This window comes from Dicentrarchus labrax, unplaced genomic scaffold (genome assembly GCF_905237075.1).
Source record: "Dicentrarchus labrax unplaced genomic scaffold, dlabrax2021, whole genome shotgun sequence".
NCBI classification, from domain to species: domain Eukaryota; kingdom Metazoa; phylum Chordata; class Actinopteri; family Moronidae; genus Dicentrarchus; species Dicentrarchus labrax.
The window spans coordinates 7,714,697-7,738,949 of record NW_026136721.1 but is presented as its reverse complement, the minus strand read 5'-3'; the positions used below and the strand labels follow the sequence as shown (position 1 = coordinate 7,738,949).

The following is a 24,253-nucleotide window of genomic DNA, read 5'->3' as shown; positions in this document are numbered from 1 at the left end:
GTTAGGGTTATTTAATAAGTTAGGTAATTTAAGACTGTTTAAGATCAATCATTAGCAAAAAAAAGCTAGTAATAGGACACAATTCCTTTAAACAGCATAATAAAAGTGACTTTGTCTCAAATGAAGGCACCAGAAGCATTTTTAATTAAAACAATGGAAAACTCAGCTGCTTCATTTACTTTCTCTTAAACTGAGTTTAAGTTGTGCAAGTGGTCTTCCTCTTAAAATAAGGACAATAATCTTCTATCCGGGATATTATGCAAACCATAGTTGGAACTGGTTATATCTAGCTCAGTATTAGCTGTAATATCTCATTAAGACACAGTTAGATAGATTTTCTTAAAACCAGATTGATGCAAAACATGCTGGACAAGATTATTTCTTTTTAGACAAAAAATAAGACTTTTTCCCCTAAAAAATAATTAGTTAGAACATTAGTTTTGTTGACACCTCCCTACTGATTAGAAATCCAACACTCCAATCACATCCCTGGATTCATTTTTGTAATGGTGGAGGAAACTAGTTTGGAAGATGGAAACACTTCCATTCAACAGCTGGAAATATTCCATTACTTTGATTTTAACAAACAGAACTGGATTTGTTTTGGTGAATTTTGGGGAGAAAGGACACAGTTAACAATTCTGTTGGGAAAAGCAGAAAAGTAATATAACTAGTAGTGTAACTAATAACTGTTGACAGGGAGTAATAAAGTCATAATATTACTTTTGAAAAGAGTAATACTGAGTACTTTGAGTTTTGATACTTAAAGTGCATTTAGCTAAAAATACTTGGTAGTATTTGAAGTAAGGTTTTGAATGCAGGACTTTTACTTGTAGTGGAGTATTTTCGCAGTATGGTATAGTACTTTTACTGGAGTAGGATCTGAATACTTACATGCCACTGAAAAGGCATGTGAGAGCATTGCAACAGTGTTACCATTACATACTCTGTCCACCGGAGAGCGCTGACAAGATGACTCAGCACATATCTGCTCACAATACAAAGGTACCCTTTAAGAACCGTTAGTTATGTAGAACTAAAATCTGCCAATATATTATATATTTTACCCTCTAATGTTGATATTAGAGATTGATATCAGTGTCAGTTGGATTCTAGTCTAATTTATAACAACACATTATTTGTATCTCCATTACACTTCATACAGTCACGTACAGTACACTTTAGCATAGATTTACACTTTATAGGTTACAAAACAAACCTATCGCTGAGAATTATTCCCTTCTTTTATTGCTCACATCTTTTACAGAACAATCTTCACACAAGTTGATACTTCATTCAAGTGCCATGTACTGAGAACAGGACATGACTGTACAGAGCTTCACTTTTCAGACACTGGTCCTGTCCCTGCTGCTGGGACTCTGCAGGAAGTGTTACATAATATTTGTACTTCTTGCCTCTCTCTACTGACTGCCATAACACCATTCATGAGACTATTTTTGTATGTACTGTTCTAGAACATCTGACAGCACGCAGGAAGTGATGTGTATTATGGCTCCAGTTTGTTTGGATAGAGATAGTTAACACTGCTGAACAAAGACGAGTAAAACCTGCAAAGACTTCAACATAAAATCCAAAGAAAAAGACGTGATCTGACTGACTAATGAGCTCTGGAAAGGAGAGCAGCCCTTGGATCAGTTTGTTATAAAGTTGACACGATACCATCATTTTAATCTTCGATACAATACTAGTATAGAAAAACGACACCTTTTAAAAAGAAAGGTGACAGGTGAGTTTGTAAGTACATTATTATTAAGGTTGAGGACAAGTTGATTTTCTTCCCTCTGCTTCATTTGTGCAGGCTTGGGTTGAAAATCTGATGTAGATCTGTTCTTTTGCTAAAGAATAATAGTATTGATGCTTCTGACAACCTGTTTGTTACATTAAAGCTGCGGTAGGTAACCTTTATAAAAATAACTTTCTGTCATATTCACTGAAACTTTCCCTATATCCTGACAGTAGAACATGAGACAGATAATCTGTGAAACAATCAGGTTCCTCTGGCTCCTCCTAGTGATCCTGATGGGATTTGCAAGAATCCACTGGGTCTGAACAAAAACAACCAATCAGAGCCGAGAAAGATAAGAAAGATGCTTCGGGTTTGAGGCTTAAAGATGTTGATTATTGAGTTTCATTCCTAGCATTGGTTTTTGACAACCTAGGAATAAGGCTCAACAAGCAACAAACTTTCTCAGCTTTGACTGTCAGGATATAGTGAAAGTTTCAGAAAATATGACAGAAAGTTATTTTATAAAAGTTACCTACTGCAGCTTTAACTGTGGCATGTAGTCTTCTGTATTTGTGCGTCTGACACATGGTGGTTGTGGTTCAGTAAAAGCAGATTCAGAATCAGCTGATATTGACGTGCAGTACCTGGAATGATAGATCCAAGCAAACAGATTTCCAGTTGAGTTTTGTTTTCATGATCAAAATCATGATTGGTCTTAATTACATGTGGATGATGCATTAGTCTGCTAAGTGTATGTTGGGAAGGACCATGGCTCACCGTTTACCACGAGGTAATGCTGAGAGCACGAGCCAGAAACTCATTTAAAAGAACTTCACTGATCACTTTTCAAACCATTACTTTAACATTCAAAGCCATGACAGCCCTCATTCAAACCCTGACCCAAAATACCCAGAAATCCCTCCTCTTGTTTGTCAGTGGCTCTTCGCTCTCCTTCCATGCGTTATCAAAGACACCATGACACCAGTTCTGTCTGCATTATATTGGTCTCTCTCTCTCAGGAGAGGAAAAGCTGCTGACATAGCTGTCGCGTTTCCTCTGGACAGGAGACTTCATGGCCGATGGTCCGAGGGTCACAGTAGATCTCGTAGTCGTTTCCTCCCTGCAACCACACACACACACACACACACACACACACACACACACACACACACTTAGCTTAGCTGCTTTGTTTCTCCCTTGGTACATATATGAGCCTCTGTTTTTTGTCCTAAAGCAACCAAAGTGAGCCGGTGCTTTCTACATTCTGGGATTGGGATGATTGTTCACACCCCATCACAGCTAGAAAGGTGCTGCTCGCAGTCATTTAGTGTAGTTTTCCACAACATTTTGCAGGTTTTGCAGGTTGGTTTCTCTTGGTTGGTTGAAAACAGCTGAACTGTATTGGAGATGAAGGTCATGCTGTCTAAAACCTCTCCAGACTGTCCTCTCTGCAGATTCCTCATATTACACACTACACTGAAGATATCCATTGTGAAAGAAAAAAATGTGATCGAATTGTGACTGAGCCAATTCTCTTTCCTTTACTGTTAAGAGTCACTTGGTAGAAAGAGTTCGTCCTGGAGGCCCCACTCAGCCTTTGACTTGCTGTAAACTGACACCAGGTAGACACATGAAGCCAGCTCAGCTCTACATCTTTTCCAAACCCATAGGAAGAGAGTTTTCCTCAAAAAAATCTTTCTTCAGTAAGGATATGATGCATATCTGGATATAGTTAGCATACACTTGGCCCAATCATTTAATTATACCTTTATATATATAGTCTACCTCCATGTCTATATGAGGATCTCCACTGATTGCCATCCAGCACAGAGCATGATATCACTCTCATTTTCAGTACGACTATAGATAAAGTTCCTTTTAACCTGCTCTTTAATCCGTCCAACAACATATAGTAAGATAGCTTCTCGCAGCGCTGCCCCTGATGATATAAACTGACGATATATTCTATGTGTGCTTCGACCACAGTAAAGAGAAAAAAACCTACCGAAAGAGTCCCTCATTATGAATATCTTATAATCTGGATCGATGACTTCACTTTTAAAGTTCATGTTGATAATTTGGTTTAAAAGCTGCAAACAAAAGATGGTTTTATTTATAGAAATACATGACTCTGTATTACTCTCAGTCTTGGATTACGGTGATGTAATATAGAGACATGCTGCTATTGCCACCCTCAGGCCCTCGGATGCTATATATCACTCTGCTCTTTATTTATTACTGGTGACTCCTTCAGTACCTATCATTGTATTCTCTATGGAAAGGTTGGCTGACCCTCTCTCTCTCTCTTTGAGAAGAGATCAACACTGGTTTATGTTTATCTATAAAGCACTCCTAAACAAATGACCACCTTACATCACTTCACTATTAGACCTCAAGGTAGGAGCCTATCAAACCCGCTCTCAGGACTGGATTACCTTTCAGGTTCCTGCTTTTAGACGTTCAGCTCTGGACTCTTGGAATAACCTAAAATGCACTTTAAATATTGATTCCCTGATAACATTGGTAAATGATAGAAATATGCTTATTCATTTTAATTATTTTGCCACATTTGTTAAAACATATTCCTAATTAACAATTTAATTAGGAATATGTTTAACTAATGCTGATGCTCGTGTCTTCTTTTTTGATTAGTTTTCCATTTTTGCTTATACATGTTTTATCTCGGTTCACCCCTCAATGTAGGCCCAAGAAGTACATAAAGGTTAAATGAATGAAAAAAGCCAGCAATCTTGCATATTCTGTGTATGTAAATGTGATCAGTCTACTCACAGCAATCTACTCTGGCTGAAAAGAGAAATGTTTTTGAATGGGATGGTAGTCAGCTAGTGGGATCTCTTGTTAGGTCTTGACCATCCACCACCAGGTGTGATTGCTTTCACAACAGCACAGCATGCAGACAACTGGCTTATATGAACCTGGGTGTTAACTCACAAAGCTGAAGATACATACATACATACATAAATACTACAAAGGTAGCATCTGATGGCTCTCCTAAATCCAATTGTGTGTTTGAGCAGTTTTAAAACATCAGCAATGAACTTGGAGGAAATGTTTGGGTTTCAGGCTCCTACACTGTACATAAAGTACGCAGTGCTGCCAAAACTCGAACGCAGAAAAAGGAACTACTGTTAATATAGGCTGCTACAACCTCAATGTAAACAGGCTCAATACATGAAAATGAAACCATGAAACCAGTCTGAGCTTGAAAAGCAAGAACAGCACTTTGGTGGTTACCCTTGTGTTTTTAAGGTGATGCTGAAAACTTGGAAAACAGTATTCAGGAATAATTACAGATGTATCAATATTATTTGCTACAAATTAAATGTAAATCACCACCGATAATGGCTAGGATAATACCTTCATTCTACAATAAAAGCTCTGTTTACATTGAATTAGAACCATCCTATAAACTAATGTATTAAAGTTCTGATATGTAACATTTCTTCATTAAACAGTCTATAAACTCTAGCTCTATGTTCTGTATGTAGTTGAGTTTTGTCCTTACATTATCCCAAATGTTTCCATTTGTGCCTGTCAATGGCGTTATATCCCCTTTGTGCCTGTGTCAGCGTTGTGGTTGTCTGCCAGAAGCTGTCATACATTGACTGTTTATCCAGTCTGAAGCCACATTGTTACCATCCACTGTTTAGATCTTGGTGCTTTTTAACTCTAGATTTGAACCGGATGAAGGATTTTAGTCATTGGACGTCTGGATCTTAAGTTATCAGAGAAACAAGCTGAGCTAACGTTAGCAGCAGCTCAGCTCGCAGCCCCTCCAGGACGTCCCTTGTCTGTCCAACAGCGTGGGAGAAGCAGTGATTTTTAAGGTGGAACTGCTTTATTCAGTGTGTTTAGTGGTTTTAATCAGCGGGTCTGTTTGTTTTGGAGAGGAGGAGACCTCTGTGGAAAGCTGGGCTCCCGGTAGAAACCTCCTGAACCATGAACACTGAAGGAATCCTAACTGGGAGAAGCTGACTGCAATGGTGGTGAAGACAACAACTCCCAGGATCCCACACTGCTTCACAACAAACAAATGTCTTTTGTTATTGTTTTGATGTGAGAGACTCGCTAGCTGCAGAAATTACATACTGTACATACATATAAGCCCAAAATTGCTTATTATAAGCAGAATTGACAACTTTCAAAGTATGATAACAAAACAGCTCAATATTCCACGTGAGCAATTAACATGCGTGATTGGATCACAACAGCTCTACGTCAGTTCACACCGTGCATTGAAAGGCATCTCCACGAGTAGCCACTTGTGATCGGATCTCCCGTCCTTGCTCTAAATGCAAATAAACACTTACATCGTTTCAGTCTGCAAAGACATGCACATGTACAGCCATCAGCCATCATTGTGCCGTCCTATAGCAGTTAGCATACTCACAGGCTTGGTCTTGTCTCCAAAGAAGTGAATGGTTGAGTAGTTGTCTTTCTCAACGATCCCCAGACAGAATCTCTTATCCCAACCATCAGGAAACACATCAAAGCTGATCTGGCCTCCTGCAGAGAAACAAAGCCCAAGAGGCAGGAGGCGATGATGTGGACAATTTACATCACACAGACTAAAAACAGCCAACAGCAACCTGATATCTCATCCTGTCCCAGGCTGTTATAGTATTTTATTTTATGGTTTGAGGCTGCTACTGATGCTGTTCCCTGCAGATTTAAATGGAACTGTGTTACTTTCATAAACAGATTCACTGTAAATACAAGCTGTATCATTGTCACAAATGCAGCTGACTCACCGATTGAAAATGTCAGCCCTCTTCCTTTGAACTCTTCCTTCAATATGGACACAAACTTCTCTCGGATTTTCTCTTTCTGTAGGGAGGAAACCAAAAACTCTAGGTGGCAGTATAATAAGCACAGCCTTTATATACATTCTATCACAATCTTGCTATCCAGTAAGTGAAATGTACACACTGCAAAAATACGCAAAGTTAAGGCTGCATTAATCTATGTTTTGGCCGCTGGGGGGCAGCAGAACGAGCTGAAAACAGCATATATATATTTCACATTAAAAACATGTTAACAAACAGTTACCTTGTTACATATACAGCCGACACAGAGGAACTGAATTTCTTTAGAACTTCTGGCCATCTGACAAATGTAAGTTCAACATTCGCTCTCCTTTTAGCTTTGTTTTGGTCTCCATCAACTCCTGGGGAAAACATCTAGCTCTTTAGCTGCTAAATGCTCCACTATGTTCAGCAGCTACCCTCTAAAAGCATGGGCATATTTAAACAAAATATGGTCTGGCTATGTAAGACTATGGATGTGCAGGTCTGTGTCTGTTTGACCTTGGGCGGGGCTGAACCACAACACAGCACAGAAGACAGTGCTGTTCGGCTGCATTCACTTAAAATCTGGCAACACGCACCTTCTGCAGGGTTGTGTGGAGGTGTGGCTGTGTTTCTATGTGCTTTTAAGAAGAAGAAGAAGAATTAGAAAATGACATTTCTCTGATTCACTGCTTTGTTCTCTGCACTCTCTCTCCACTCACTTGACCCTAATGGACCCTCGCAGACACGCGTACACAGAAAGAATCAATAAGCCTTAACTGTGTCTGTCTGTTTGGTTCTGAGCAGTTAGCGGATTATCAGAGATTTTGCAGCTGGAAAGGAGTTGAGAGTGGTGAGAATGAAAGTGTGTGCGCTACCTGATCTAGTTCGTAGAACTCTTTCCTCTCTTCCTGCGTACAGCTGCGACCAATAGGGGACACGTTCAACATGCCGTTACGGAATTCAATGAATGTCCCCCTGTAAAACATTACAGTCTCCTTAAGGCTAATACACATCACTACTATCTGTTATTATTCTACATTTTCAAATGTTATGCATTTTACAGCTTCCTTGCACTGCTCCAGGCCCATTACATCACAACTGCTAGCCCAAAAACAAACAAATGCTGATAATGAGACTCTATTGTGTCTGTACCTTTTCTTAGGCAGTTTGATCTTGGCCATGTAGTTGAGACAGAAGTTGATGAAATCTTGTAGTAGCTCTTCTCCCATGTGGGCCTGGATGGACTGACAACAGCAAGCAGACAAAGTCAACTTCCTGGGGCCTGTCACATGACGTGACGGCTTCATATTCAAGGTAGGTTTGTTTTGGTTTTTCCCACAAACCAATATTATGATGGCAAATCATGTTAATGTGTCAAACGAAGACTTTGATCCTTTGATCCTTACCTGGACAGAGAGCAGCTGTCCATTCTTATAGGCTACAAGACCGTTCTCAGCAAACACATAGTCCACTTTCTGGATCACTGCACACATAAATGAACAGAGTCAGACTAATGACACACTTGAGATATAATTGGTCTACTACTGATCTGTGTGTCTCACCATCATCTCCCAGCTGCTCTTTGATCTTGCAGAGGTCTGACCCTCCTACCACCCCGACTCGAACCTGAGTCCTCAGCTTCTCGAGGAACTCTGCCATGTCTGGAGTCACGCGCTGAAAACAAACACAGAAATACAGGTTACATTTACTGACGTAATGGGAGAAACAACAGCAAGGACAGCAACAGGACATACAGTATTTCATATGTCAGGATTCATGTCAAATGTTGCAGGATGCATACCAACTGGAAAAGCCTGTCCTTTAGTCTTTTTTTTTACTAAGATTGTCTGTCTTTAGTCGAAGTATCACTTGTTTTACTGGTCTTTCAGGTATTTTGTTATGCAGCGATCCAACATTAGGTTACCCGTTTTGTCTGCACACCGACTAACCCCGCTGCTGATGCAATGTCCTCTTCTCAGTCAAACTATAAAACTAATAGTAGGAAACTATAAAAGTACGATAAACATGCCCAAAGTGATCATTGGGTCTATATCTTAATGAATAAGCAAATACTGTATGCCTAGAAACTATATAATACGTTACAGTACAATGTTAGTAATAACACACATATTCTATAATATACAGATAATGCAGCTGCTGTTTTAATAGTTATCAATAATTAGTACATTTTAATCTGTGTAAACCACAGTTTTTATAACTCATAGTTTTTAATTCGTTTTTTATTTTTATATTTCGTTTTTCATTGTTGTTTTCAGTGAGTTTGCTCGTTTTGTATCATTACCTGACAAAAACTAAAACTAAAGACATTTCCTGGATATTTTTAGTTTAGTTTAGTTTTTATTTACATATCAGGCAAAACAAAACTTAAAGAGACATTTGTTTTGCTGGTTGTAGTTAATTGTTCGCAAAATGCCAACGGAACCAAACGGAAACAGTAGCAGCAGGCGTTTGTTTTAATGACCAAGAAAGGAGTGTTTTGAACGTTTAAAGGGTAACAGGGCCTGTATTTACCATAGGTTTACAGGGCCTGTATTTACCATAGGTTTACAGAGTGTATAGTACATTTGAATATTGATGGTAAACAAGCCCAAAACGTGTTAGCAACTAACGTTAGCATACTTTAACCGTTCAGCAGGGCAGTGTAACCACAGTAACGTTAATTTGTTTATGTAGCTAACACTATTATTTGTTTAGACCAGTGAGTGCTCTGTAGCTGCTAGCAGTCCCACTACGTATCTGCAATTGTTTTAGAGTGGAACCATTTTTCAAAGCAAAAGTTTCCGCGGGATACAATACCGCGCGGAAGAACTACAACAACGACGTGGAGCCGGATGTTGCACTGTCATAACGTACTGTGTTTGTATGAATGGAGTCAGGTGGAAACGGTCGTAACGTTAGGTTCACACACCTGTCTCGCGGCCGTGAGCGTGCCGTCAACGTCGAAGAGGCAGAGCGTGCTCGTGTCCACAGCGGCGTCACTCATCTTGCCTGTCAGTCTGATCCCAGATCAGCTCGGACTGTACTCCCAATATCCAGTGACAGTGTGTATGCTCAGTGTTGGGCGCTCTGCTCCCACTGTCCTTCCGTCGTTCTCTCCACTGTATGATCCAGCTGCAGAGCTGCTGAGGTTGTGGACGACAACTACAACCAGAGAAACCAGCTTCTTCTTCTTTAGCGTTTACTTACGGAGGAAAAAGTAAGGTGCATGCCGCCACCTGCTGTACCGGAGGATGTTGAGCAAACCTGAATATAAGGCCTCTTCCTGACATCTCAGCCTGCAGGCCGGGGTTAGTTAAGGATACAGTGAATTTTGGGTGCAACATACAAAGGTCCCGTGTTAAAAACAGAAAAACAATGCAGCGATAGTGCCCTCCTGGATGCCTCTAATGTAGACAAAACATGATAAATGCCCCTCTATGCTAACCCAATCTGCAAAAACTCCTCTAGGGCAGCGGTTCTCAACCTGGGCTCCAAGGACCCCCAAGAGTCCTTGAGGGGGTTCCAGGGTGTTCCCCAGAAAATAGAGAATATTTTAATTTCACTATTAGCCCTATTTACTAAAGGTTAATGAGAGAATGTATCAATATGACTATTGCCTACAGGTTTCACACTCTTAATATGCACATTTACTGTATAGACAGTTATGGAATAACTCAATCTTTACCACGGGGGGAGCTTGAGCCTGAAATCTGATCTGGCCAAGCCAAGTGCCACCCCATTATCTTTACCTCTGCCACTCCACACTGTCTTTCAGAGTCTGTAGTGGGCCTCCTTTGGAAGCTGAAGATAGATACTGGTATCATATGAAACGTATGCATCCATTGGTACCAACTATGTCATGCTGGCAAAATAATGCTCCAAAGTTAGGCTAAATTTTGGCAATGGAAAAACTGGCATGGTCATTTTCAAAGGGATCCCTTGACCTCTGACCTCAAGATATCTGAATGAAAATGGCTTCTATGGGTACCCATGAGTCTCCTCCTTTGCAGACAGGCTAACTTCATGCTAATCCCATGCAGCTTTGGGCAAAAAAAAAAACATGCAGTTTTCTCAGCACACAGTTTGGTGTTATTTTTCCCTCATGTACTTGAAGAGTTCTGCATTCTGTGGTCACTAAACAGTGAATTTCAGAAATTGGGAATGACTAGAAAGCTTCCACTCTTGCGGTGCCCCATTTGCACCACCCAGTCAAAAAGGTCTGGACACGGCCCCGATGCGTATCAGTTTTGGGCTCCTTGACAACAAAAAGGTTGAGAAGTCTTTCTCCAGGGTGCCTTTGATGCTGGAAAATAACGTGGGCCTCTATGAGCCTCTAGTGGTTAAACAGATGATAGTTCCTTGAGGGTTTTATGACAGAGGTGTGTTTGTACTTAAAATTTGAGTCACATGATAAAACAACTTTAATCTTAACCAGGGTTTGGAGCCGTTTCACCATAAATGCACCACTAGTTTCTGTGGTGGGTGCCCTTTGTATTGTTTTCACCCACGCACAGAAACATAAGATTGCTGTGCAAAGGCAGTGTTGGCATGCTTTAAGGCACTTAGAAACTGAATATAATTATAAATGTCACAACATAAGGGTCAGAGTCAGAAGGCCACACTGGATATACCTCCTTGGTTGACATCTCATCTCACTGACCTCAACTTAAAGCTACAAGGAAAGAACAACTCAGCAAGTGATTTGATGTTTCTAGAGGAAAGTATGTTTTTAAGGTGCATCTCCAAGTACACACTGTCCAGCTGTGAAACAACAAATATGGTTGGAGGTTTTCTCTCATGTGGAGCTCATACAGACCCTGTAGAAATAGGATTAAAAGTGTGGCATTAAGACTTTTACAGTACATTTCAAGAACTAAATAAAGTTCAAGAATGTTTTTTGCGCATTTGTACTGATTCAGCTCATCACAAGGTTTAGGATGCCAGAGAAATGTTGGGGGCAAATTATGATACAGAAGGCAAGACGTGCTTTTTCATCCATAAGTAATTGTTGAGCTGAACATTTACTTCACTTTAGTTTGAGAAGATGTGTACTGGTTAAAGAAACTTGGATTAGACCTGAAGAAGGTTTTGTTGTTTTAACAGAAAAATAAAACATAATAACATCCAATTGACCTAGTACAATCAGCACAATGTTTTTGCATTCGTCTAGGCAAAGCTGCATTATATTTCTGTGACCAATACCACAAAATTCCTTTCTGACTTCCATTTGGACATGTTGGTTGCATTGATCAGACCAGTGCACTTAGTCTATCTATTTTCAATTGTATTTATTTTAATTGAAATTGACATTGTTCTGCATTTGCCTGTTGAAAAGTTATTTTCAAAAATGTTAAAATGTCATTTTACTGAAAATGTTTGCATTCATATTAATGTGTTTGCTGTCTGTGGTGTATTTTTTAGTAATTTTCTAAAATCTGCAAGCACCACTGCAGTGATTATAGAGAATATTATATATCGCCATGTTATCAAAATAAGCCCATTAGGTGTAATGCTTAGAGACATTCTCATACATTCTCTAAAATTTAGAAAATTAAGAGTCTAAATCACATACAGTGGTACACTTTAACATGATGCATTGACATGACTAGGCTTCTTTTACTGCTGATCCAGCAGTGTGTGGTGCTGCAATCACAGTGACTTCTCACAATTTAGATGCAAGTATGTACAATTATAAACTGATAATGTATTTTGAAGGGAAAAGCTAAATCCAGAAGTCTTTTTCTTATTTTCTGCTCAGTTTAGTATTCATGTTCCATTTAAAAATAAATGAGCAGTTTTATTTTTGACTTGACCTAATAAGGGGAGTTTGAATTGTCTCTTTCTAATGCACAAAACGAAACAGAAAGCGTCCTATATGCCCAGTCACATCTAGAAAACAAACGGTTTAAGCGTACACACAGCCTAGACACACCACACATCAACAGATGAACATATTTTGATTCAGGACAAACAAAGGACCTTTCGCGCCGTATGTTTAAAAGCCCAGCTCAACCAATCAGCGCGTTGGCAATGCATAGAAACATGCTGTCTTGATGGCACATACTCCGACCAATCACAGCACCGGATCTTTCTTGTGCCCTAAATTCAAATTGAAATGCTTAAATCTGACCAATCCGTGGATGGTGGGGAGGAGTTGTGAAAGTCCTTCTAGTTAAGTTAGATCGGCCTCGCAGGCAGTGACAAAACAGTTGCGCTTTCTTCCTCATTCAGTCGTTTACAAGTTGTCTTGCTGAGAACAGGTAAGGTTTCACCGTTTTTGCAATTGTATTCAGCTAATTTTACTGTTTAAAGTCACCAGTATTTTCTTTGGTAGCTTGGTGCATTGATTAGGGTGATAAAATGTAATAGTTGTGCATATTTACCAATTTAAGCATATTAGTAAAATAAATCGTTTATATGTTCGTATAAATCACAACGTTGTTTATCATGTGCCTCGAGAAAGCCGTCGGATTATATGCCGATTCCAAACGGTGGCGTGTTTAGCCTGTTTCTATAACCTTACTGTGTCACTAGCCGTGTAATCTATTGCTGTGTGCGCAACATGCAGTTCAAACGCCATTTGGTTTGGTGAGTTAGCTTAGCCTTCCACACGACGGGGACGTTAGCTTCCACGGTTTAAGTTCGAACCAAGCCGCCATTTGGCCCACACTCACCGCAGTTAGTTGCGTTAAGGTTAAAGGCAGATCAGCAGTCAGTATGGAAATAACACAATAGATATTAGTGTACTTATTTCGGTAAGCTTTTGGCGCAGTTTAGTTTAGGCGGGAAGATACAAAATGGTGGCAAGTCTTTTTGTCCCAGTGAAGCAGAAATCCGATTAGAGCCTTAAAACACCCTTGGGCGTCTGCTCGTCCGGTTTATGCAACAATAACATTATTTACAACACTAGAACTATGGCAAATACAAATACAATATTTGCCAGAGTCCATATTCGTTACGTTGAACTAATAATTTAAACATATTTACGTTATTGTACGCGTTTTAGATAATCCATGGTAAATTTGCAAATATTACATTATACTGCCTATACTTGGTAACTAATAAAAAAAATATATATATACTCGTGTTTCATGTGATTTTTATTTTTTTCTTTGCCACCGTTTTTAGATCAAACGCAGTCATGAGAAAGGATCCAAATAAGCCGAGAGGAAAGATGACCTCCTATGCTTACTTTGTGGCGACCTGCCGCGAAGAGCACAAAAAGAAACACCCAGGGACCACTGTAGGCTTCTCAGAGTTTTCCAAGAAATGCTCTGAGAGATGGAAGGTAAGTTGGAAGCAATTTAGCTTTATAAATGCAATAATTAACAAATTACAACATGAATTGTAATTTGGGATGGGTCATTGTATTATCCACATTATCAATTTAAAACAATCAAATTATACTTATAGTTAGCAGAAGTATGAGAATTTGATTTGGGTCAGGCAACAATGCCCTTGCATGACCTTGCAGGACCTTTTGCCCTCTCCATATTTGGGTAGAAAGGGGTAATGGTGGAAAATTAGCACAAGGCAAATGCTGATTAAGTGGCAGGTAGGTTTAAGCCACAAAATGACAATTGAGTGGCTGGTTGAAATGTATAAATTTCCCCCCTGGAAAGGGTACAAAGTATTTTGTTAACATATGGGACACAGCAAATGGATAGGTATCCCTACATAAGGATGTTTGTAGGGATATTTTGGTATTTAGGTGTTTTATGGTTTCTGTTGCATAGACCATGTCAGCCAAGGAGAAGGTGAAGTTCGAGGACATGGCCAAGAACGACAAGGTCCGGTATGACCAGGAGATGAAATCATACGTGCCTCCCAAAGGTACCAAGGTCGTAGGCAAGAAGAAGAAGGACCCCAATGCACCCAAGAGGCCACCGTAAGTCTAAACTAATGAGGCCAGATTTTTATGCTTGTTACCTCTGGTCCTTTCTGACACTAACCCGTCCCCCTTTTCTTTCTCCAGTTCTGCTTTCTTTGTGTTCTGCTCTGACCACCGTCCCAGGATCAAGGAGGAGAACCCTGGAATCTCCATTGGTGACATTGCCAAGAAGCTTGGCGAGTTTTGGGCTACACAGACACCCAAAGACAAGGCTCCCTATGTGGCCAAGGCCGCCAAACTGAAGGAAAAATATGAGAAGGTATCTACCTGTAGCCTGTTTTTGCCAGCTAAAGTGACTTGGCTCTTAGATATTTTAAGTATGTGACAGTATTAGGTGGTATGATTACATATACTTTCCCTTTTTTCCTCATTAGGATGTTGCTGCCTACCGAGCAAAGAGTGGCTCAGGGAAGAGTGATGCTGGTAAGAAGAGTGGTCCAGGCAGGCCCACTGCCAAGAAAGCAGAACCAGTTGACGATGACGACGATGATGATGATGACGACGAGGAAGACGAGGATGACGATGATGATGACGATGAGGATGACGACTAAGCAGTTTGTGTTTAAAGGATGTGAATTTTGCAATGCATTGTTCAGCTTAACTCCTGTTTGTTTTTTGTTTTTTGTGTGGATGATTCCCTCAGCGTAGCCTGCTGTCCCTGTGGATGATTCCAAGAGTATAGCCTGCTGTCCCTGTTGGTCTGCCTCTGTAGGATATCAGACGTGTTCCTTTTTTCAAATTCAGGGATTTAGTTTTTATTTTGTCACTAGTCCCCCCCCATATGATTTTTTTTTTTAAGTTTTTCTGCTGAACTCGGGTTTCTTACATCTTGGATCCTTGTTGCTATCTACACGGGCAGCCACATATGAATTTCCTGTGATATTACAAAGAACTGAAAACTCCTGTACGGGCAGTGGACAGCAGCAAATCAGTAAAGTTTTAAAAATGTATCGTTTCTGGAAGCACTGCTTAGGTTTTCTGTTTAGTGGTGCTGTTTCTTCACTGTCATTTTACTACCAGGGGTTATCTGTAGTTTGATTAAAGAGGTTTGCAGCCATTTTTAATGTGGAACTTTGAAAACTTTCATGTAGAACGAATTTTCTTTTTGTAATAAAATTTTGTATATTGATTATAATTGTGTTTTTTTTTTTTTTTTTTATCATTGATATTTAGTCGTATGCTAAAGGATAAATGCACTTAAACCCTCTTTACCTAATTATACAAGATGCTAATATGCACTCAAATGTATGCGATTTGGTGGGTTTACAGCCAGTGTTCAGCCTTTAGTCTGATTTTGATAAACATGCAAACATCTTCTGGCCCAAAATGTAGTGAACTGATGAGCTGCTGACAATGTTCTGACTTGCAGCTGTCCTGTAGTACTGATATTGGTGCATGTTGGTCAGTATGTAGAATGCAACATAGAGCTGACAGATACATGGGTCTAGAGCTGTGTCAATAAATTGTCCCCTATTTTAATCTGAGTTTGTCAATGTTCAGATTCCAGCTTGTCAAATGTGAAAATGTTCTGCTTTTGGTCCTCTGACAGTAAACTATAAGACATTTGAGGATGTCACCTTGGGTTTTGGTCTTCACCGTTCTCCTGACCAAACAATCTCTTCATTGAGAAAATGCTAGAGATGAAACCATAATGAAAATAATAGTTTGTTTGCTGCGCTGTGTGTGATAAAGACCACAGCCTCCATAATTCTCTGAATCCCTACACTGCACACCGACTGAAGTTTGTCTCAGTAAATGAATGTGGCACAGTTGCTCATTACCAGAACTGCTGTCAGATGTCACTATATTGTGACCCAGCTTGGCTAGATGGCAGCAGAGCCTTCAGTGGTTGGATATAGCTGATCTTGATGAGGACTCGGGTCATTTGGATTAGATAGTGTATGCCGTCGTGTGTTATATGCAGTCTGTTGTGGGATGAGTGTTCTCTAATGACTCAGACTGCAGGCCAGAGAAAGGGCCACCTTTATGTGTAGTCTAAATCAGATTCAGGTCTGAACTTTTTCAATGTGACCATAGTATGAACAATCAGCAGGATTTACTTTGTGTTGCTCTAAAGTGTCATGCGGGTCACTTCAGGGCTGAGACCACACTGGAATCTGCTATGGGCCACATGTCTTGTTTCTTTGCCCTTTTAACATCTAAAACATTATTCGTCTAACAGATAAGTATGCTGTCATTGTGGAATCGGGTGTAACTAAGTACATTTACTCAAGTACTGTAGTAAAGCCCAGTTTTGAGGTACTTTACTGGCATTTGTCTGCTACTGTATATTTCTGCTACATAATGTCGACTATTTACTGCACTACATTTATTGCTGTAGTAGCTGACTACTGAGGATGTTGAGAATCTTATTTTTAATACAAGGGTTTGGAATAGTTAATACAAAACAAGCTTTTACAATATCATTAATTCTTCAATGAAAAACATCTTCCTTTTACCAACTATTCATTTTATTATAAAAGTGAAAGTGTAGTGTGAATAATAATATGGAGTGTGGTGTGAATATTTCAATGCAAATAAAATGTTTTCCCGCAATTAGTAGATACAGACACACTTTTCCAGAACAGTTATTCAAATAGTTTGAAATATTGAAACTGCACTGCACAATAGGGTGGCTGAGGCTCAGGAGGTAGAGCAGGTTGTCCACTAATCAGAAGGTTGGTGGTTCAATCCCTGCCTCTTCTGGCTGCATGTCAGTGTCCTTGAGTAAGATACTGAACCCCAGATTGCTCCTGATGCTGTACATCAGTGTGAACCAGTTAGTTTTCTGTTTGTGATGACCTTTGCCATCACTGTATAAATGTCAAGTAGTATGTAAGTACAGTCCATTTACAATAAGTCTGAAATAACCAGACAGAGCTGCCAGCATAAGACTGTGGCTCTTCAAGCCCAACACATTTTACTATAGTGACACACATGCACATGCGTATGACACCGTACACCAGTGGTTTTCAATGTTTTTAAGGCCAAGACCCCCATAGCTGATAGATAGATGGAGCAGGGACCCATATTCATTATGTTGCATATTGAACTGGGCCTACAACAATGTGTACAATATTATTTGTGCTTTATCTACTAGTATGGTGGATTCATGTTAATGTATATTTTTCACATACACAAAAACACTCAAATAATGATCAAACAATAATTTGGCATCCCCCATGCAGTAAATCTGAGATTGCGGACCTCCTGTTGAAGACCCAGGCCATACACAGTCCTATTGTGTCACACTATTACACTGATGAAAAGGTGGCAGTAACACACCAAGACACGCAGCAATGCGCCACCAAAGGCAGGGACGAAGAGGACTACACGCACGTACACATGGAGGTAAACAATGCTGGATTTGAAATCTCTAGAAATTGGCTTTGCAATTTTTTTCAGACTGGAGTGCTTTATGAAGTGGACACATTTGTCAGACCTCAATGATACACACACTGTGCACTCAGTGTAAATAGAACTTGTTTTTTTACAGAAAAACTCCACAGGGCCCCTCATCCTGCCGACTGGGGTACCCACAGGCCCCTGAGGGATATATTTTCATCCTATCATATCATATCATATCATATCTCTCAGGTGCTTTATTATAGCATTCCAATTCTTCATGACTTTGTTAGTCAGTGTGTTCTTGATGTCTTCATAGCATTTTTCCATTCTGTTTTAATTGCTTTTTAAAAATATTATTGTCAGGGGTGGATCTAGAGGGGTGGCATTGGGTGGCATCTGCACCTCTGAAAAAAATGCTTGGCCACCCCAGCTGCCACCCTAGTTTGGGGTCAGATGTCAATTTAAAACTTTTGAAAAAAAATGTTTTGGGATGCCTTTATTGGACAGCTCAAGATAGTCAGGAAAGGGGAAGAGAGAGGAGATAAAATGCAACAAGGACCAGCTCTACCAGGTGAGCTCCAAATGCTGCTAAATTTAATTTTAAAAACAATTAATTTGTATTTTAATGATCTGTCATGTCCACATGAGATAGTGATAGTCTTAAATTTAATGAAAAGAGACTTGTATTTGGAACAATGTATTGATTTCTAATACCGCCTTTAGGTATTTCTATTCAATGTTTTAGTGCCACAATTATGTTTTTGAGTTCAAATATCTTCATTTTGGGGCTTTTCCGTGTTGTTCGACCTATATTTCAATTCAATTCAATTCAATTCAATTCAATTCAATGGGGTTTTATTGGCATGGGGAATATACGTATTAGTAAGAAAAAGGAAAAGTAGTTAAAAAACACAAATACATTCATTTTTATTAATGTCAGTGTGTGTGTGTGTGTGTGTGTGTGTGTGTGTGTTTGTCCCTTGGGTTATAGCATCCTTCTCCTAGGATTATTTTTAATCTGGAGCGGCCACTTAGATTGTTGAAATCTGAGATTACAGAGTTTCATTTGTTAAAATAAACATTCCTTATATTATCAAATGTTTAACATTGTAGGAGGAAATGCATCTCTTTCTGTGGCCCCTTAAAGTCTCCATGCCACCCCATGAATATTTCTCTAGATCCGGCACTCACTATTGTATTAGGGTCCTGTGGGACCCCCTCAAAAGCACCCAATTCCACCTATGCAGTTTTAATTAATGGGACTATTTATTGAGTTGAACACCACTCGCATCTGTATTTGACAACGGACAATGAAGGACGGCCATGAAAATTGCAAAAACCACAAAAGGCCCTATCAACAGCCAGTGTTATGGCTACTGTAGAAACATGGCGGTTCAACATGGTGGACTCCATGGAAGGCGACCAGCGGTGTCTGTAGAAAAAAGCGCCTCATTCTAAGGTAACAAAAACACAACTATATAGTATATATTTATATATTATATTTATTACAATATTATATTCAATTTCTGCCGATAGATCCTGGTTAATGTTACACACTGGACTCATTTTGTGTTAGTTCTGGCAGCCCCTGTGGACACCACCTTGTTTCATTGATTTCAAGGGGAAACACACTGGCCCTTTAAATGAAAGATCAGCATACTTCTTCCATGACTGCTTTTTATTGACCTTCCAGGGGTGGATCTAGAGGGGAGGCATAGGGTGACAGTAGCCACCCCCTTAAAATGGTTGGCCACCCCAGGTTAATTTTCAAAATAACATATAATTGATCTGTTTTGGTCACATTTTAGACTAAGTGATAAGGTTAAGTTCAATGGAAAAAGACATGTATTTGGAAAAATACAACAAAACAATTCATTGATTTTTAATCTAAATTTTAATAATTTTTTAGATATTTTTATTCAGTGCTTTACACTGAGTTAATTTAACTCAAACTGTTGAGGAAACCTTCAACAGTTTTTCCAACAATTTAAGCATGAAAAAGACCAACAAACTCATTTAGACAGGTAAATTAATTGTACTTCATTTACCTGTCTAAATACACTGAACAAAATTATAAATGCAACACTTTTGTTTTTGCCCCCATTCATCATGAGCTGAACTCAAAGATCTAAGACTTTCTCTATGTACACAAAAGGCCTATTTCTCTCAAATATTGTTCACAAATCTGTCAAAATCTGTGTTAGTGAGCACTCCTCCTTTGCCGAGATAATCCATCCACCTCACAGGTGTGGCATATCAATATGCTGATCAGACAGCATGGGTATTGCACAGGTGTGCCTTAGGCTGGCCACAATAAAGTTTTGAGGGAGCGTGCAATTGGCATGCTGACTGCAGGAATGTCCACCAGAGCTGTTGCCCGTGAATTGAATGTTCATTTCTCTACATTAAGCCGTCTACAAAGGCGTTTCAGAGAATGTGGCAGTACATCCAACTGGCCTCACAACCGCAGACCACGTGTAACCACACCAGCCCAGGACCTCCACATCCAGCATCTTCACCTCCAAGATCGTCTGGGACCAGCCACCCGGACAGCTGCTGCAACAATCGATTTGCATAACCAAAGAATTTCTGCACAAACTGTCAGGAACCGTCTCAGGGAAGCTCATCTGCATGCTCGTCATCATAACCAACTTGAGTGGGCAAATGTTCACATTCGATGGTGTCTGGCACTTTGGAGAGGTGTTCTCTTCACGGATGGATCCCGGTTTTCACTGTACAGGGCAGATGGCAGACAGCATGTATGGCATTGTGTGGGTTTTGCTGATGTCAATGTTGTGGATCGAGTGGCCCATGGTGGCGGTGGGGTTATGGTATGGGCAGGCGTGTGTTATGGACAACAAACACAGGTGCATTTTATTGATGGCATTTTGAATGCACAGAGATACCGTGACGAGATCCTGAGGCCCATTGTTGTGCCATTCATCCACGACCATCATCTCATGTTGCAGCATGATAATGCACGGCCCCATGTTACAAGGATCTGTACACAATTCCTGGAAGCTGTTTGGGATGCTCTGGATCGGCGTATACGACAGCGTGTTCCAGGTCCTGCCAATATCCAGCAACTTCTCACAGCCATTGAAGAGGAGTGGACCAACAACACAACATTCGATAGGCCGCAATCAACTCTATGCGAAGGAGATGTGTTGCACTGTGTTAGGCAAATGGTGGTCACACCAGATACTGAGTGGTTTCCGGACCCCCCCGGACCCTCCTAATACAGTGAAACTGCACATTTTCGAGTGGCCTTTTATTGTGGCCAGCCTAAGGCACACCTGTGCAATACCCATGCTGTCTGATCAGCATATTGATATGCCACACCTGTGAGGTGGATGGATTATCTCGGCAAAGGAGGAGTGCTCACTAACACAGATTTTGACAGATTTGTGAACAATATTTGAGAGAAATAGGCCTTTTGTGTACATAGAGAAAGTCTTAGATCTTTGAGTTCAGCTCATGATGAATGGGGGCAAAAACAAAAGTGTTGCGTTTATAATTTTGTTCAGTGTATATTTGTGTAATGTATATTACACTCATATTCTCCAAGGTTATTTAAAATATTATTCTTCTGAATAAAGTAAGACAACTCAAATGCATCTTCTGTAAACAAATGTTACTACTTAAATTGAATTTACTCAGTTTTCTTCCACTAAAGCAAATTATTATTATCTTGAATTTCCCTCGGGATAAATAAAGTATCTATCTATCTATCTATCTATCTATCTATCTATCTATCTATCCATTGCATTACCTGTTAAAACAACTGATGTATAATAAAATAAAACAATTTAAATGAGTCAATGGAACAAACTTGAAATATATCACCAATATCTACTTAAAATACTGCACAGATTTAAGTGCACTGAAAACGACGGAGTTATGTCTTCAACAATTCAAAAAAACACATTTTGAGTTGGGGACAACTCATGGGAATTACATTATTTTTGCAGGATTAAACTATGTTAGGTTAATTATTTTATTACGATATGTGGTTAGGATTTACAGTGTCGCAGGTAATGTGCCACAATAATGTAATGTTTTTGAGTTCAAATAGATTCATTTGGGGGCTTTTCCGAGCAAGTATTGATATATGTGAATGTGGTTAAATCAGCCACCCCATGAATATTACTCTACATCCGCCCCTGCTTAAATCACCCAAATATGAACTGCTGCTGCAGGGAAACGAACCCTGGAGCACACTAATATAATCACACATCATGTTGGACACAGTCACGAGAGGAGGAGACACACTCACACACTTCTCTCACACAGAAACAGTCTCTGTGACACTCGGGCCAACCAATGACCGATCAAAGTGACTATCCCCGCGGACCAATCACCGCCGCCGGTACGTCCCACCTCACGCGGAGGACGGTGAGCGGAGAGCATTTCAGCACCTGGGAGCTGTCCGCTGTGCACGAGCCCACTGACAACTCACGGTAAGAAGAAAAACAGACCCACAGCAGCCGCCCGCTAGCTCCGTAACGCCACTGTGAACCCACGGCCACGGCACACAACGCATACATGTAAAATGCCGCTGAGCGCGCGTTAATATGAGCAACCTGCCGCTGCCGCTGAGGTACGGACGGAGCACATCTGCGACACTGTAGTGCCTCAATAACACACTGTTTCCTCGCGGATTAGTTTGTGCCGCTGAAACCTGTTGATGCCATTTACATATTGGTGAAATATAACGGAGAACAGACAGAAACCAAACGCCGAATCCGCGTCCGGCTGCGGCTGGTGGCAGCAGTTTAGGGTGAAAAATCGCTAGTTAGTAGCTCCCAAACAGGGTTAGCCTATTGATTTAACTAACGCTGCTTCACATGAGCATTTATTTGAGTCTATTTTTACTATTATGATCCTGTCTGAAACCAAGTGTTTGTGTTAATAATAGATACCAACACCAAGTGAGCACGGTTGTGGTGATTTGCATGGGAGAAATATGTCTGGCGTCTGGGAAACCGGGTCCTTTATGGGCTCAAATAAATCAATGAAATGCTGAAACAACGCTTATATGAAACGTAGACGTAGCTCTAACCTTTCAGCCACATTTGGCTCAGTGTGTTAGACACCGTTTTCACCGGAGAACGACCCCAAACCGTGCGCTTACCGGGAAATAAATGACCCGAGGAGGAGACCTGTGTGAAGGCTAACGATGACTAGCCGTGCTTAAGGAGCTGGACAGCACCATTGTTCTATATGAGTATGTGCACAATTCTAAGAGACAAATACATCGTTTGAAAATCGCGACATTCCTTTTCCTGACTGCACCTTTGTAGTGTTTCTGTGGATGATCATTTTAAGTGACACTAACTTCGTTTTGTAAGTTTCAGAAACATTCCTGATTTATACTTGTTAACTAGGAAGTGTTGTTTTCCTGTTTACTACAAGTGAAGGGTTATTATAAAGGACTAGTATCATTTTAATGAATTTCTCTCCCAGCCCCAAGCGGTCAGGAACTAACCATAAATAATCACATTCAAGTCGATCAAAGGCTTTTTCCCACCTAAAGATAAAATGACACATGAAGTGTATAACATGCAATAGGTGACGTATATTATCTTGTTTTGTCATATAATTTCTAGGTATTTTGTTTTCACAGTACAAATAAAAATTAAAAAATCATGTCAGTGTCACTTAAAATGACTTGATCAAGAATGTTTTCTTAACTTCCAAAATTTAGTTTTGCTTCAAATCTTTTGTCAGTTGTCTCTGTTATTTTAACTTATCTGGTTTTACTGTGTACCGTATAGAGAATATCCCCCTTTAAAGTCTTAATTGCTCTACTGGGGACTCATTTACTTTTAATGGACCTTTTTCATGGCAGACATTTTAGACACGGCAATGCCGAAGCACAGGGGTAGTTTATAACAGTGATCAAGGCTGAGCCAGGTCCTGCTATTGGTAATGTTACTAGTTCCACCTGTGCTTTTCCTGCTGCCCAAGGTGTGTGGCTGTGTGTGTATGTGGGTGCAAAGTTTTTTATGTCAAGGAACAGAGATGCAGATTGGACCACTAACCCCCCAATGTGAGAGAGTTTTGTCCTAAAGAATCCCCTCTGAGTATTTTTTATTTTGGGTTTGAAGATAATCAAGTCTTACTAGTCAATCAATGATCTGACTAGGTTGAAAAACTCCATTCCTCCTTTTGCTGGGGACCCCTTGCAACCCACTCCCCTGTTGGTCCCCGAACCTCAGTTTGAAAACCACTTACCTAGGCTACCTTTGGACCCATATCCTATCCTAACCCTAACCACTGACCTACAAATCAGCTTTTTCCAAATGGACATGGGTTTTGTCCCTAAATTAGACAAGCAGCCCCCAGTTAACTTATCTTTGGTCTGAAATGTGTCCCAAAATGTAGCCTAAGTCAGACCACGTAAACTGTGTGTGTGTGTGTGTGTGTGTGTGTGTGTGTGTGTGAGAGAGAGAG

General features: G+C 40.1%; 3 protein-coding genes across 4 annotated transcripts in view; 2 read left to right on the top strand and 1 right to left on the bottom strand.

Moving 5' to 3' along the window:
- Positions 1-1,226: 1,226 nt before the first annotated feature.
- Positions 1,227-9,755, bottom strand: pmm2 (phosphomannomutase 2). Its single transcript, XM_051386175.1, has 8 exons — positions 9,488-9,755; positions 8,121-8,232; positions 7,965-8,041; positions 7,711-7,802; positions 7,434-7,533; positions 6,520-6,595; positions 6,159-6,274; positions 1,227-2,867 (listed from the first exon to the last, which is right to left on the bottom strand). The coding sequence occupies exons 1-8, from the start codon at positions 9,560-9,562 to the stop codon at positions 2,763-2,765; spliced, it is 753 nt and encodes a 250-aa protein (XP_051242135.1). The 5' UTR covers positions 9,563-9,755; the 3' UTR covers positions 1,227-2,762.
- Positions 9,756-12,702: 2,947 nt separating this feature from the next.
- hmgb2a (high mobility group box 2a) lies at positions 12,703-15,584 on the top strand. The gene is made up of 5 exons (XM_051386181.1): positions 12,703-12,818; positions 13,687-13,846; positions 14,295-14,446; positions 14,534-14,708; positions 14,824-15,584. The coding sequence occupies exons 2-5, from the start codon at positions 13,700-13,702 to the stop codon at positions 14,998-15,000; spliced, it is 651 nt and encodes a 216-aa protein (XP_051242141.1). The 5' UTR covers positions 12,703-12,818; positions 13,687-13,699; the 3' UTR covers positions 15,001-15,584.
- A 1,930-nt stretch (positions 15,585-17,514) lies between these two features.
- wdr17 (WD repeat domain 17) overlaps positions 17,515-24,253 on the top strand; it is a 29,548-nt gene continuing 22,809 nt past the window's right edge. The window contains exon 1 of one of the 2 annotated variants that reach the window (XM_051386068.1): positions 17,515-17,800. In XM_051386068.1, the coding sequence (XP_051242028.1) occupies positions 17,516-17,800 (285 nt within the window). In that variant the 5' untranslated portion in view covers position 17,515. Of the gene's footprint in view, positions 17,801-22,139; positions 22,258-24,253 lie in introns of those variants that run through there. The other variant, XM_051386069.1, reaches the window with a different exon arrangement.